The 15,517-nt window shown below is 37.1% G+C and overlaps 1 protein-coding gene across 5 annotated transcripts in view; it reads right to left on the bottom strand.

The window, feature by feature from the left end:
* ROCK1 (Rho associated coiled-coil containing protein kinase 1) overlaps window positions 1-15,517 on the bottom strand; it is a 147,825-nt gene that overhangs the window by 32,097 nt on the left and 100,211 nt on the right. For all 5 annotated transcript variants that reach the window (XR_009566401.1, XM_030842667.2, XM_030842668.2 and 2 more), the window contains 5 exons: window positions 13,822-13,913; window positions 13,478-13,724; window positions 4,489-4,595; window positions 2,890-3,040; window positions 471-631 (listed from right to left, as the gene is read on the bottom strand). Coding sequence is in view for 4 of the 5 variants with exons in the window: in XM_030842667.2 (XP_030698527.1) it covers window positions 471-631; window positions 2,890-3,040; window positions 4,489-4,595; window positions 13,478-13,724; window positions 13,822-13,913 (758 nt within the window). In the remaining variant the exon portion in view is untranslated. The remainder of the gene's footprint in view (window positions 1-470; window positions 632-2,889; window positions 3,041-4,488; window positions 4,596-13,477; window positions 13,725-13,821; window positions 13,914-15,517) is intronic.

The raw sequence follows: 15,517 nt of genomic DNA, 5'->3' as shown, positions 1-15,517 counted from the left end.
TATACCAATCACTAGGATATAATATCATTTTATCTCTTTATTTACTGCTTTCAAGCAAGTCTTTCAAGCAAGACTCCACAGCTTAATGCTTCTTCTGAAATCTAAAAACAATGCTCCTCTTGGGGATTACTGGATACCTGACAATAAAGAAGTTTTTTTTTTTTTCTCTCTCTCTCTCTTAAAAAGCAAATGGTCAGTTTCTTCAGGGGAGGAGCTGTGACACTTCTTTACAGTTGTACTGTCACAGTGCAAAATGGTATGGAACCTATGGTGTGAATGTTCACTATACGAAGATGAAAATTTTAGGAATTAGGGATATAGTGGTGACCTTACAGCAGTGAACACAGATACATATAAGTTATTTTATTAAAATCTCCACCATGTTGTTTAAATTATAGATAATGACTTTTTAGTCATAACAATGATATTCTCTTTTATAAGATGAACAAAATTAGTATTATTTTTCTTACTTCATCCTCCATCCTTTCTTTATTTTCAGTCAAATGCTCTAGCTTCTGCTGAGATTGTTTTAGATCAACATCTAGCATGGAGCATTGCTTCTCAATCTGAACAACCCTATTTTCAGCCTTCTCTCGAGCTTCTCTCTCTTCCTTCAGCTTTTTTTCCATCTCTGTGAAAGAAAAAGTTATAAACATACATTTAAAGACAAAGACATGCTTTTCACTTTCATGGGCTGTGTAAGACACCTAGGTGCCAAAAATCCCTACTGTTTTTATCCTGGGACTCTTTTAGAGCTATTCATTATAGAAGTTCTGGGCTTCCCTGGTGGCGCAGTGGTTGAGAGTCCGCCTGCCGATGCAGGAGACATGGGTTCGTGCCCCGGTCCGGGAAGATCCCACATGCCGCGGAGCGGCTTGGCCCATGCGCCATGGACGCTGAGCCTGCGCATCTGGAGCCTGTGCTCCGCAACGGGAGAGGCCAGAACAGTGGGAGGCCCGCACACCGTAAAAAAAAAAAAAAAAAAAAAATAGAAGTTCTAACATTATGAATTATTTGTATAGTGGGACCTCTAAAGGAAGAGAGTCATAAAATATAACGAATCTCCCAAATCCATCCCTTGACCAATGATCTGAGAGACTATTCAGTGCCATTTTCAGACCAGAAGGTGAAAGTATAGCTGGAAAAGAGTGGAGTATCTAAGGAGAAGAATGGAGGTAGTTCAGATAAAAGTAGAAAAATAAGATTGTGGTTATTAATCTATACCTGGCATAGTTCCAGAAAAGTTTCCGAAGCTTAAGGCTGTGATGCAAACTTTAATTTATGCAACTCAGACAAGATTCCGTGATAGTATAATACCTATTTTAATTATTATCAGAAGATATCAGTCTACAGTGAGGTTCCCTTTTTGAGATACGGTAACTAAGGTTCTGAAGGTTAATTTTCTAGGGTCCTGCAACTCTTAAGTTGCACCATCAGGTTTCAAACTTAATAAGTCTGCTTTCTCACTTTCAGACTGTCCTCTAGGTGACAAAATAGAAACCATCAGAATGGAGCTTCCTGAATAATTCCCAGATTTCTGGCTTGGGCCCCTGGATGTTGAATACCATCATCCATAACCATGATAATATCTCCCATTTACTGAAAGCTTTTTATGTACAGGCAGTTTAGATGCATTTTCCCACCTAATTTTTTTTTTTTTTTTTTAATACAGAGTGGCTAAAAGGCAAAGTAGATTTGTCTGATTACAAGCCTGGGCTCATAAAAACTAGACAGCCGTTAACCAAGACAGTCAGAATAGGAGTAAGGGCAGGTCTGATAGATAAGGTCACACGTTTTCCCTTGAATAAACTGAATTTAAGGCGCCAGGTAACATTTCCAGGTTACAGTAGGTTAAGAAGTGAGTAGAAGGTGAAGAAAAGGAAGACATCTTTTTATAAGTTTGGCTATAAATGAATGGAATAAAACAGTGGCAATTAGTAAGGATCACAGGTTGCTGCAAGGGTTTGTCTTTTTTTTTTTTTTTTTAAGATGAGAGAGACTTGTACATGTTTACAACAGGAAGAAATTCAGTGGAGGAAAAAAGGTTGAGAATAAAGAGGAGAAAAAGAAATAATAAGTTGAGATAAGAGGCTAGATCTGAATACAGCTAGAACATATTAGCAAGGACAGGAAGAGGATCACCCTCCTCTAAGATGAGAAGGAAGATAATGAACATGGGTAAAGTAGTAAGACAGGTTGATTAAGTTAGAGAATTAGATTCTGAGGGGTTCACATCTATGATTTTGCAATTTCTTTTTGAAATAGGAGAATGTTCACCTAAAATTAAAGTGATAAAGAAATGGCATAGGAAGCTTGAGGAGAGAAATAAAAGTTTAGGAGAAAAACTGATCTGCATATTACCTATTTAATATGAGTGACATATATAAAAATGACGGCTCACCTGAGGCTGGAGACAATGCATTGGGATAACATCCATCTGAAGAACTATTTGAAGCAATGAAAAGTGGCCGGCTAGTCTGATCTAGATCTGTTGTGCTTAGAGGCATAACACAGTGGAAATACAAAGGAATGAGAGAGTTGAGGGTACAGAGCAAGAAAGCAGATGAATTAACAGACAATGAGTTCCAGAATGGATCTCGAAGAAAACTAAGGAAAGGGCTGAAAAACTGGGAGAAATAAGAATCCACTGACTCTTACAGGGAGTAGAGGGTAGTATAGGGAGTAGAGAATGGTAGAGTAAGAGAACTAGCAGGTGAAATTGTCATTTTAAAAAATGGAAGGTATCAAAAAAGGAAGGCACACTTTTCCTAGATCATCATTTATAATTTCTAAGAGTTTAAACTACTACACAATAAAATTTGATCAAAATATTTTTGTTGGCATTATTTAAAAACTAATCATGTAGAAAATATTAAAACTGACACTTACCACACATTGCAACAGACTTGGCCTCTTCAATAGATTGATGTTTGTCAGTTAAACGAGCTTTGGTTACTTTATGTTCATTTACCTCTTGTTCTAACCTTTGCTGTAATGATTTAAGCTTGTAGTTTAAATCTATTTCTAAGTTATTCTTTTCCTGTAAAATGAGAATGAGAGTCATATACTATGCTGTGCAAAAGGCACATCATTAAATCTTATATTAATTAATATCCCATAAGAGATAATACATGAATCACATTGGCTTGAAATGTTACACCATATATACTTAAATACTTTTATTCAAGACACAGCTTTATTTTTATACTTCTTGTATATTTCACACCATCTATAATGTCTTACTTTAAAAATCATAATAAGCACATATAATTAAAAGCAAAATATCACCTTTTTTCTACCCCCCACCCCTCCCCATGTGAATCATTAGCCATGGCTGATGGCAGAGCAGAGTTCTGTTATGTTCAGGAGGGTTCACTGCAAGGATCAGAAATGAATAGGACAATTCTTCAGTTCATTTAAAAATTTTTGCTACCATTAAAAAAAACTGATCTCTATTTACAATTGCATCTACACCTAGATTTACCTTGTTCTGACAAAAGAATGTCAACATGTATTCCATTCCTGTTTGGATACTTCTACTCTTCTTCTTTCATCCTATTTCCAAACTTATACCAGACTTAAACATCAAAAAGTTATTCTGAATGACACAAAACATGTCCAAAGGACAAGATAAGTGGTGAATTTTCTGATCATTTATCTGAGGATCTAGTAAACCTACAACATTTCAGGGAGGTAAGCTAAATCTGCATATTACCTATTTAATCCTTTTCTTAGCAAGGTAAGGACAGAGGATAACCAATGGCATTTTTTGACTGTTATGAAAATTCTACATGCAAAGGCCAATTACATTATGTATGCTCTTTACTATTTTTGCTAACTCTTACTAACGAAATGGAAAAGGCACACATGGTCTACTACATACTAATCCTTTGTTTTCCTTCTTCATAATTAGTAAGGTTCAGCATCTTCATCTTACCCATGTACAAAAAATGGGGGAAAAATTCTATATGAAGAGGTATCCCCAAACCAAAGCAATTTGTGATGATCAGATAATATCAGTTATCTGATACCCTTCAAGGGTAGAAACAAACAAATAAAAATAACACCCTAGGGCTTCCCTGGTGGCGCAGTGGTTGAGAGTCTGCCTGCTGATGCAGAGGACACGGGTTCGTGCCTGGTCCGGGAGGATCCCACATGCTGTGGAGCAGCTAGGCCCATGAGCCATGGCCGCTGAGCCTGCGCGTCCGGAGCCGGTGCTCCGCAACGGGAGAGGCCACAACAGTGAGAGGCCCGCGTACTGCCAAAAAAACCCCAAAAACACAAACCAAACCAAACAAAACAAAAAATAACACCCTAAAAAGCCCAAATTAAGACCCACATACACCTCCACACAGCAACCAACAATAAAAATTTCTAGAAATGTAAACGTATAAAGATTAGGAATGAATGATCTTTTATAAAACCATCTTATAATATCTGATAATCAGTAAATACTATCTCATAATTGGTATATGTTAAATCATTTACCTTTTCTGAATGATTAAGCATGTCTTGAGCCTCTTTTCTTTCTCCTTCCACTCTTTCAAGATTATGTTTGAGATGCTTCACCTCCTCTTGTAAAGATGTAATTCGAGCTATCAAGAAAAAAGTTCAAGTCACATAGTCATTGAAAGAGAAATCTTTTTTTCCCAGCATTATCATTAAGATAAAAAAAGTTTAAAATCTCCTGATCAGACAGAAATTTATTAAGTGTTTTCTTAGCAGTATATACAATAACTACAATACATAGTGATAAAAATGTTAATTCTAGTTGGAGATCATCTAGTATATATTCATTTTACAGATGGTCAAAGAGATAAGCCTGAGCTTCGTCCAGAAATCAGATCTGAGTCCTAATCGAGTGCTCTTTTCCCCATGTTAATTAAGGCAAGTATTTAAGTGCTTTTTTATGTATCAGACATTCTGAAAAGTGTTTAATTACTCTTAAACTTAATGAAGAAAAACTCCATTACTAAAGAAACTAAGTTTTAAGGAATTCAAGTCCTCTAACAAAGCTTAGTGTTAACCTACCTGATGCTCATGTCATGCAATGGTAGCAACTCACATATTTAGAAACTCTACTCATTAAGATATGCTTTACGTTTTGTTTTTAATGCATAAGTACTTAATAAACACAATTTAATACATGCAGAATCTAACATATATGAATATAATTATATTGTCTAGTTCAAAAGTAGAAACGTATTTTCTTATTTTGTGATTCAGTGTGGCCTAAGATTTGACGGGGAAATGGATAAAGCACCCTAAAAGACCCGGAAAAAATTTGTACTTCTTAAAGTTTAGTGTTTAACTTGCAGTACTTGCCAAAGTCTTCAAGACACTCAACCTGCCTCCTATATTTTACTGTTTCTGAAGTAGTTCTTCTTTTGCTTTTTTTTTTTTCTGGTACACGGGCCTCTCACTGTTGGGGCCTCTGCCGTTGTGGAGCACAGGCTCCGGACGCGCAGGCTCAGCGGCCATGGCTCACGGGCCCAGCCGCTCCGTGGCATGTGGGATCTTCCCGGACCAGGGCACAAACCCGTGTCCCCTGCATCGGCAGGCGGACTCTCAACCACTGTGCCACCAGGGAAGCCCCTGAAGTAGTTCTTTAATGAACAAATGAATATTAAATCTTTGGCACGTGATAAGGCTTGTCTGGTAGGCTAGTTCTAGGATCTAGAGAGCAATGAAGCAATTTTATTTACACACACAGGCAATGTGGCATTCTGTTCACACAGGAATATTTTCATATAGGAGAAAGAAACACCTGCTAGTTTCTTTCAAATGGTTGAGCAAAAATACAGAGAATGTGTGTGTTTGTATGGAGAGAGATAAAGCAAACATGGCAAGATGTTTAAATGTTAAAGTGCTATTTAAAAAATGCTTCTTCCTGTATTTATAATAAATAATAGGTTTTTAAAATCTGTAGAAAGATAATATACTCAGGTTAAACTGAATTTCTGTGTAGAAGTTGTTCATATAAACCAACTCTCAAGAAGACAAAGTAATGAAAATATATGGGTTGAATTCATTAGAGTCCTAGTAACTTTATAAAAGGTATGTTAAATATATTTTATTTTCCTCATTTATTGTATTTTTTAAAAAATGCTAGGAAGAAACTATAACTTGTCTGTACAATACATGAAAGCAAAAAAGCTTCACATTAAAAAAAAAAAAAATATATATATATATATATACACACACACACAGTAGAAGGAATAAGAACCAAAATATCAGGGATCATAACCTAAGCAGATCAAAACAATAAAGCTTCTAGAGGAAAATAGGGAATAATATCCTCATGATTTAATCAAAGAATTCAACAGGCCACACTAAATAGCACTGACCACAAAAGAAAAAAAAAATAGGACTACATTAAAAATAAGAAAAGTAAGACCTCCTGTTCATTGGCAGACAGGATTTAAGAGTGAAAAGGAAAACCACAGAGTGGAAGAAGATAATTATGGTACATAAATTTGATAAGGGACTAATATCTAGGACTCCCACAAACCAACAAGAAAAAAGCAAACAATCCAATAAGAAAAGGGGGGGGCAAAAGACTTGAAGAGCATATCACAAATTGCCAATAAACATGTGAAAAGCTGCTCAATCTCGGACACCAGGGAAATGGAAACTAACCCCTAAGGAAATACCATCAGGCACCACCTGAATGGCTAAAACAGTAAGACTGACAAAACTCAGTGGGGATGAGTACTATCCTTGAGGAGGCAGTGGAACAACCAGAACGCTCATACATTGCTGGTGAATGTAAACTGGTGAACCTACTTTGAAATACTTGGATGTATTTACTAAAGCTAAATATACTTTATGGTTCTACCACTTCTAAGTATATACCAAAAGGAAGCATATGTATGATTACCAAAGAATATGTACAAGAAAGTTCATATCAGCATCATTCATAATAATCCCTGAATGGAAGCAATCAGAATATCTGATTTAAAAGACATGACCACAAAATAACTGATAAATTGCAGTGGTCATACAAAATACATGGAGTACTATACAGCAAGAAGAACAAACTACTGCCATATACAACAGTACGGATGAACCGCACAAACAATGTTGAATGAAATAAACCAGAAACAAAGGACTGTTTCTGCATGATTCCATATATAAAAGTTCAAAAACAAGCAAAACTAACTTATGTGTTAGAAGTCAGAACAGTGATTACTTTGGGGAAAAAGGGTTAGTGACTAAGCAGAAGTACAAGGGAACTTCTGGGCTGCTGGTAATATTCAGTTTCTATATGGGTGTGTTCATGCTGTGAAAATTTTTCCAGATACATATTTTTTATTTATTTTAATATGTACAGATATGTTAAGTCTCAAAAATAGAAACAAAAAAAACTCACTGTGAAAAATCTAAATATGTTAAAATCCCCAAATATGAAATCTACTATCTAAATTTGAGGCCCATCAACTATATATAAAAATTAAAAACAAAGGAATGGGGACTTCCCTTGTGGTGCAGTGGTTAAGAATATGCCTGCCAATGCAGGGGACATGGGTTCGATCCCTGCTCCGGGAAGATCCCACATGCTTCTGAGCAACTAAGCCCATGTGCCACAACTACTGAACATGCACTCTACAGCCTGCGAGCCACAACTACTGAGCCCATGCGCCATAACTACTGAAGCCCGTGTGCCTAGAGCCCGTGCTCTGCAACAAAAGAAGCCACCGCAATGAGAAGCCCGCGTGCCGCAAGGAAGAGTAGTCCCCGCTCGCTGCAACTAGAGAAAGCCCACACGCAGCAATGAAGACCCAACGCAGCCAAAAATATAAATAAATTTAAAAATATATATATATAAATAAACAAACAAATAAATAAATAAACGGGCAAGATACAACAGGAAAGTGCAAATTAAGGGAAAAACCCCTCAAGGTCAGATATATTTAATATCATCTATAATACAATTTTAATCCAGTAAGAAGATACAGAAGTCATAAAACCTTAACACACCAAACAACGCTGCATTAAAAATATACAAAAGCAGGGTATTATGAAATATCCACAGCTAACATCATACTTAATAAACAATACAAAAGGAAAACTAAGATAATTCCATTTATAACAGCATCAAAAAGAACAAAATACCTAGGAATAATTTAACCAAGGAGGTGTAAGACTTGTACACTGAAACTAATAAATAAATAAATGCTGAAATGAATTTTTTAAATACCAAAATAAACGGAAATATATCCTGTGTTCATGGATTAGAAGTCTTAATATGTTAGGATGGCAATACTATCCAAAGCAATCTATAGATTCAATGCAATCCCTATAAAAACTCCAAAGATATTTTATGAAGATATGGAAAAGCAGATCCTCAGATTCATATGGAATTACTTGCAGACTGGAATATCTAAAACAGCACTGAAAAAGAACAACAAAGCTGAAGAACTCAAACTTCCAATTTCAAAACTTGCTGTAAAGCTACAGTGACCAAAACAGTGTGGTACTGGTCTAAGAACAGACATATAGACCAACTGAATAGAACTGAGAATCTAGAAACAAAACTGTATACCTAGAGCCAACTGATTTTCAACAAGGATGCCAAGACCATTCAGTGGGGGAAAAAGTAGTCTCTTCAACAAATGGTACTGGGACAACCAGATATCCACATGTAAAAGAATGAAATTGGACCCCTACACATCATACCATATACAAAAATTAACTCAAGTTAGTCAGAGACCTAAATATAAATGCTAAAACCATACAATTTTTAGAAGAAGACATAGGGGTAAACCTTCATGATCCTCAATTTGGCAATGTATTATGATATGACACCAAAAGCATAAGCAACATATATTAAACTGGACTTCATCGGGCTTCCCTGGTGGCGCAGTGGTTGAGAATCTGCCTGCCGATGCAGGGGACACGGGTTCGTGCCCTGGTCCAGGAAGATCCCACATGCCGCGGAGCGGCTAGGCCCGTGAGCCATGGCCGCTGAGCCTGCGCGTCTGGAGCCTGTGCTCCGCAACAGGAGAGGCCACAACAGTGAGAGGCCCGCGCACCGCGATGAAGAGTGGCCCCCGCTTGTCGCAACTAGAGAAAGCCCTCGTACAGAAACGAAGACCCAACACAGACAAAAAATTAATTAATTTAAAAAAAAACCCCAAAACTGGACTTCATCAAAATTAACTTTTGTACATCAAAGGACATTATCTAGAAAAATGAAAAGACAAACTACAGAAGGGGTGTAAATATTAGCAAATCACACACCTGATAAGGTCTAGTAACCAGACTCTTAAAAGTCAACAACGAAAAGACAAAAGACCCAATTAAAAAATGGACAAAGGACATGAGCAGACATTTTTCCAAAAAGGATATACAAATGTCCAATAAGCACATGAAAAGATGCTCAACCTCATTACTCATTAGGGAAATTAAAGTCCAACCCACAGTGGGACACCACTTCATACCCACTAGGGTGGTTATAACCAAAAACAGTTAAATATCAAGTACTGGCAAGGATGTGGAAAAACTGAAACCCTTGTACAATGCTGGTGGGAACAAAAAATGATGCAGCCATTGTGGAAAATAGTCTGAAGTGCCTCAAAAGTTAAACACAGCATCAGCACATGACCCAGCAATTCTACACCTAGATATCCAAAAGACCTGAAAACAAGTATTCCAATAAATAGTTGTAAACGAATTTCATAGCAGTGTTATTCACAATAGCCAAAAGGTGGAAACAACTCAAATGTCCATCAACAGATGAACAGCTAAACAAAATGTGGTGCATACATACAATAGAATATTAGTCAGCCATAAATGAATGAAGTACTGATACATGGTACAACATCAATCTTAAAAATATGCTAGGTGGGGCTTCCCTGGTGGCGCAGTGGTTGAGAGTCCGCCTGCTGATGCAGGGGACACGGGTTCGTGCCCCGGTCCGGGAAGATCCCACATGCCGCGGAGCGGCTAGGCCCGTGAGCCATGGCTGCTGAGCCTGCGCGTCTGGAGCCTGTGCTCCGCAACAGGAGAGGCCACAACAGTGAGAGGCCCGCGTACAGCAAAAAAAATATATATATATATGCTAAGTGAAAGAAGCCTGATACAAAAGGTCACATATTGTATGATGTCATTTATATGAAATATCCAGAACAAGTAAATTCAGAGATATAAAACAGACTGGTGGTTGCTAGGGGCTAGGTAGAGGGGCATATAGGGAAGGAAAGCTTAATGGGTACAAGGTTTTCTTCTGGGTTAATGAAAATGTTTTGGAACTAGATAGACAAGGTGGTTGTACAACACTGTGAATGTACTGAATGCCACTGAATTGTACACTTTTAAATTGTTAACTTTATGTTATATGAATTTCACCTCAATAAAACAATATAAAAAAAGCTGTTAGAAATACAAGGGGGCTATGAGAAAAAAGACTACAGTCATAGTGTTAACTTTTAAAATATGTTTCAAAATTTGGCAAATCATCAAAGACACAAAGAATAAATGGAGTCTTAGAAAACTGGTTAGATTAGAAAATGGACCTATTGTTTTTCTTCCAAAAGTCAAATCCAAAAACATACCAAGTAAAAAACTTACACAATTTCCAAATGCCCATGTAACAGTTAAAAACAAAAGTGCATTACACTATGATATACTATTCCCTCAGCCTATTTCCCTATAGACATGAAGCTAAGAATGTTTTTTTCATTTTTAAAGGGTTATAAAAAGCAAAACAGAAGAATATGTAACAGAGATCGTATGTGGCCCACAAAACCTAAAGTATATACTATCCAATTATATTTGGGAAGTCATTTCCCAAACACATGAAGAAGCTTCTGCTCAATAGTGTACATGGAGAGCATTCAAGTAGGCAACAATTGTTACTGTGCCACAAGGCTAGCCTCCCAAACTATGAGAAATTTATACCTGAGGGATCTGAAATGTCTTAAGAACCATAAAAAAATCAACGTAAAAATTTTATGTTTGCGTGTGTGCATGTTTTACCACAATGCACCTTGTATGTTGAGGCTCATATAAGTTTTGTGCTTTTTAATGTGTGTGAACTTTGATTCACATTTAAATTAAAAAATAAACCTTAAAGAAAGCATTGAAAAAGGATAAACATCAACAATAGGTCATGCTATGAATCTTCCTTAACTTCACCAATATCTAAACAACAGAGTCAGTTAAAACCATTGTTGATGAACACATAATGATGGTCTCGTCCTTGAAAGCAAGCACTTCAAGCTCAGCGTTATCTGGAAAACCACAGACTTAAAGAATTTTAGAATTGAAAGAATTTATAGGGGTCACCTAATCTTCTTGGTTTATAAATAAAGCAGAAGAAGTGACCTGCACACAGCTAATAAGCTGTATATGAAGAGGCCTAGAGAAGCAATGTAAGGAAGTGGAGTATGAGGCTTTTTCTAATATATATAATGAGGATACTTTCTTGGTTATATTCAGATCTATTTTAAGCCTAGGCCCTGAGAAATAAGATTGCAGAGCACTCCTCAGCTAAGAACGAATGGGAGATCCTAATTTGTTTCCAAAGTCCAAAAACTGACCTCGACCTCTCTCCACATAATTACAGCTAATCATCAAGCCCCATGAGACCCCAAACTATGTTCACAACCTGTGACTTAGCTTAAAATGGACTATCCCACCCCCTAATTTTCCCTGAAAGATCTGGCAACTTCCATGCATATCTGTTTTGATTAGGTAGTATGGATGCTGATGCTGACAGAAACAGAAAAAAATGTGAGAAGTGGAAGCCAGGAATCTTGTTGAAAACAAAATGATTTTATTACCATGAACAGTTTGTGAGTCTAAAAGGAAACTTTTAGACCACAAAGGTTGCTGATATCTCTAGTCCTAACCTTTCCAAGTACCGAATTCTTTATTTGCAATGGGATTCCCTTTCTGCAGTTTAATTTCTATTTCTACCAACAATGCATGAGGAATTCCCAGGTTTTAATAGTGATAATCTTCTCTGCCTGGTTAGTTCCACTTTGAGTAAGACTTTTGTGAATTGGGCACTTTTAAAAATTAAGTTTTCAGGGCTTCCCTGGTGGCGCAGTGGTTGAGAGTCCGCCTGACGATGCAGGGGACACAGGTTCATGCCCCGGTCCGGGAAGATCCCACATGCCGTGGAACGGCTGGGCCCGTGAGCCATGGCCACTGAGCCTGCACGTCCGGAGCCTGTGCTCCGCAATGGGAGAGGCCAGGACAGTGAGAGGTCCGCGTACCGCAAAAAAAAAAAAAAAAAAAAAAATTAACTTTTCAGTAACTGGCTGTAAAATTGGAAATATTCACATTACCTCCATCACAAGGGTGCCTGAGAGAGTGAAGAAATTACAATTTGATACAAATTATCCTGAAACAGAAAGAATGCTAACCATTTCCAGTATTAGCAAGGTCACTTTCTTTTTTATTGAAGTATAGCTGACGTACAATATTATATAAATTATAGGTGTACTATATAGTAATTCATAATTTTTAAAGGTTATACTCCATTTACAGCTATTATAAAATATTGGCTATATTCCCCAGGTTGTACAATATATCCTTGTAGCTTATTTTATACCTAGTAGTTTGTACCTCTTAATTGCCCCTCCCCCCACTGGTAACCAGTAGTTTGTTCTCTATATCTGTGAGCCTGCTTTTCTGTTATATTCACTAGTTTGCTGTACTTTTTAGATTCCACATATAAGTGATATACAGTATTTGTCTTTCTCTGACTTATTTCACTTAGCATAATGCTCTCCAAGTCCATCCATGTTGCTGCATATGGGAAAATTTCATTCTTTTTTTAATAGCTGAGTAGTATATTCTGTAGTATATATATACCACATCTTCTTTATCCTTTCGTCTGTTGATGGACATTTAGGTTGTTTCCCTATCTTGGCAATTTCCAGAGTGGCTGCACAATTTACATTCCCACCAACAGTGTATGGGGGCCAAGGCCATTTTCTTTATGAGGACAATATGATCAAAAATATATTACCTTACACACTTAAAAATTAAGATGGTAAATTTTATGTTTTTAGCTACAATTAAAAATAAAATATAAATTAAAAAAATTACCTTCCATTGATAAACAAAATGTGGTATATATGGTATAAATACAATGGAACAGTATACAACCTTGAAGAGGAAAGAAATTCTGATACATGCCACAACATGGATGAAACTTGAAGACATTAAGCTAACTGGAATAAGACAGACACAAAAGGATAAATAATAACTTCTATGAGGTAGTCAAATTCAGAGACATAAAGTAGAATGGTGGTTACCAGGGGCTGGGGAGAGTGGGAAATGGGGTATAGATTTAATGGGTATAGATTTTTTAGTTTGGAATGATAAAAAAAGTTCTGGAGATGGACAGTAGTGATGGTTGCATGACAATGTGAATGTATTTTATGCCACTGAACTGTATACTTAAAAATGGCTAAAACAGTAAATTTTATGTCTATTTTACCAGAGTAAGAAAAAATATTACCTTGTAGGTCTCCAATCATCTCAGAATCATGACCTCTGTCTCTTCGTTCAGCTTCTAATACAGCTTGCAGCTGGTAATAATCCTTGTCCATTTGTGACTTGGAATTCTCCAAAATTCTATTTCTCTCCTGCAATTCTCTATTCAGGGACTCTAGCTGAGTAATTGATTTACTCATCTCGGTGTGACTCTTTCTTAATCTTACAGCTGTGTCTGATTCTGTCCTAAGTAAGTCATTGGCTTCTTCTAGCTAATTAAAAAAGAGAGCAAGAAAATAGTTTTTTACCAAAACACAATCAAACTTAAATTTTGATTTAAAAAAAAAAAACCTCACTCCAAAAACTTACCTGCTTTTGTAATTGTGCCAGCTTCTCATTAGCAAGGTGTGAATTCTGACTGACTTTCTTTAAGTCTTCCAACTGATCCTTTAATGTAGAAACTAGAAAATGAAGGAATAATATGTAAGTTTTCATAGAGGAAACATATAAATCCCTTTTAAAAAATGAAATTTGGTCTTAGGCCATAAAAGTCAGCTATATTAGGTCCATATTCCAACTTGGAAGTACCTACATTTTAAATTTATCAAAAAGTAGAGCACTGTTTTATAATACAGAATGCAAAAACAGATGTTTCCACTGCTGTAATATTTTAAATTCTTTTATTCCTTTCATAAAGGTTAATCTATTCGTGAAATTATATAAAGCTAATTTTAAATATTACCTATTTTTGAATAGTACAAATCTTTGATTAGTTCAATTATTTTTAAAATGGTTCAACTAGTGGCAGGGCAGGAATAAAGACGCAGACATACAGAATGAACTTGAGGACACAGGGTGGGGTGGCGGGGGGGAACTGGGACGAAGGGAGAGAGTAGCATTGAGATATATACACTGCCAAATGTAAAATGGATGGCTAGTGGGAAGCAGCCACATAGCACAGGGAGATCCGCTCGATGCTTTCTGACAACCTAGAGGAATGGTATAGGGAGGGTGGGAAGGAGGCTCACGGGGGAGGAGGGATGGGGATATATGTATACATATAGCTGATCCACTTTATTATACAGCAGAAACACAACACTGTAAAGCAATTATACTCCAATAAAGATGTAACTAACTAACTAAATAAAATGCTTCAAAATTCAAAAGGTACCAAATGGTGTATAGTATAGCATGAGTCTTTCTCCCTTCACGTCGTCTCCCAGCCCCTCTGGCTCTCCTCCCCAGCAACAACTATTACTAATTCCTTGCATATCCTTCCTAAGATAGTCTGTGTATCCATACCCTAATATATAAAAACACAAATATATATATATATATGTTTTCACATGCATTCTACACACACACACACACACACACACACACACACACACTTAAACATATATAGATAAACAATCTTGTTTTAAACAATCTATACTTTTTTTGGTAAAGATACATTTTAGAGATTCTTTTATAAGTTTATAAAGAGATACTTTATTCTGTTTTAAAAAATATTTTTAAATTTTTTTTTTCTTTTTTTTTTTCCTTTTGCGGTACACGGGCCTCTCACTGTTGTGGCCCCCCACCCCCGCCACGGAGCACAGGCTCCGGACATGCAGGCCCATCAGCCATGGCTCACGGGCCCAGCCGCTCCACGGCACGCGGGATCCTCCCGGACCGGGGCACGAACCCGCGCCCCCCGCATCGGCAGGTGGACTCCCAACCACTGCGCCACCAGGGAAGCCCTAAATTCTTTTTTTTTTAATTAATTAATTAATTTATTGCTGCTTTGGGTCTTCATTGTTGTGCGAGGGCTTTTCTCTAGTTGGGCTACTCTTCGTTGCGGTGCACGGGCTTCTCATTGAGGTGGCTTCTCTTGTTGCAGAGCACATGCTCTAGGAGCATGGGCTTCAGTAGTTGTGGCTCACGGGCTTAGTTGCTCCACGGCATGTGGGATCTTCCCAGACCAGGGCTTGAACCCATGTCCCCTGCATTGGCAGGCAGATTCTTAACCACTGCGCCACCAGGGAAGCCCAAGAGATACTTTATTCTTTTATAAAATGCATAG

This window comes from Globicephala melas, chromosome 13 (genome assembly GCF_963455315.2).
Source record: "Globicephala melas chromosome 13, mGloMel1.2, whole genome shotgun sequence".
In the NCBI taxonomy this organism is placed as follows: domain Eukaryota; kingdom Metazoa; phylum Chordata; class Mammalia; order Artiodactyla; family Delphinidae; genus Globicephala; species Globicephala melas.
This window is presented reverse-complemented; position numbering and strand designations above follow the sequence as displayed.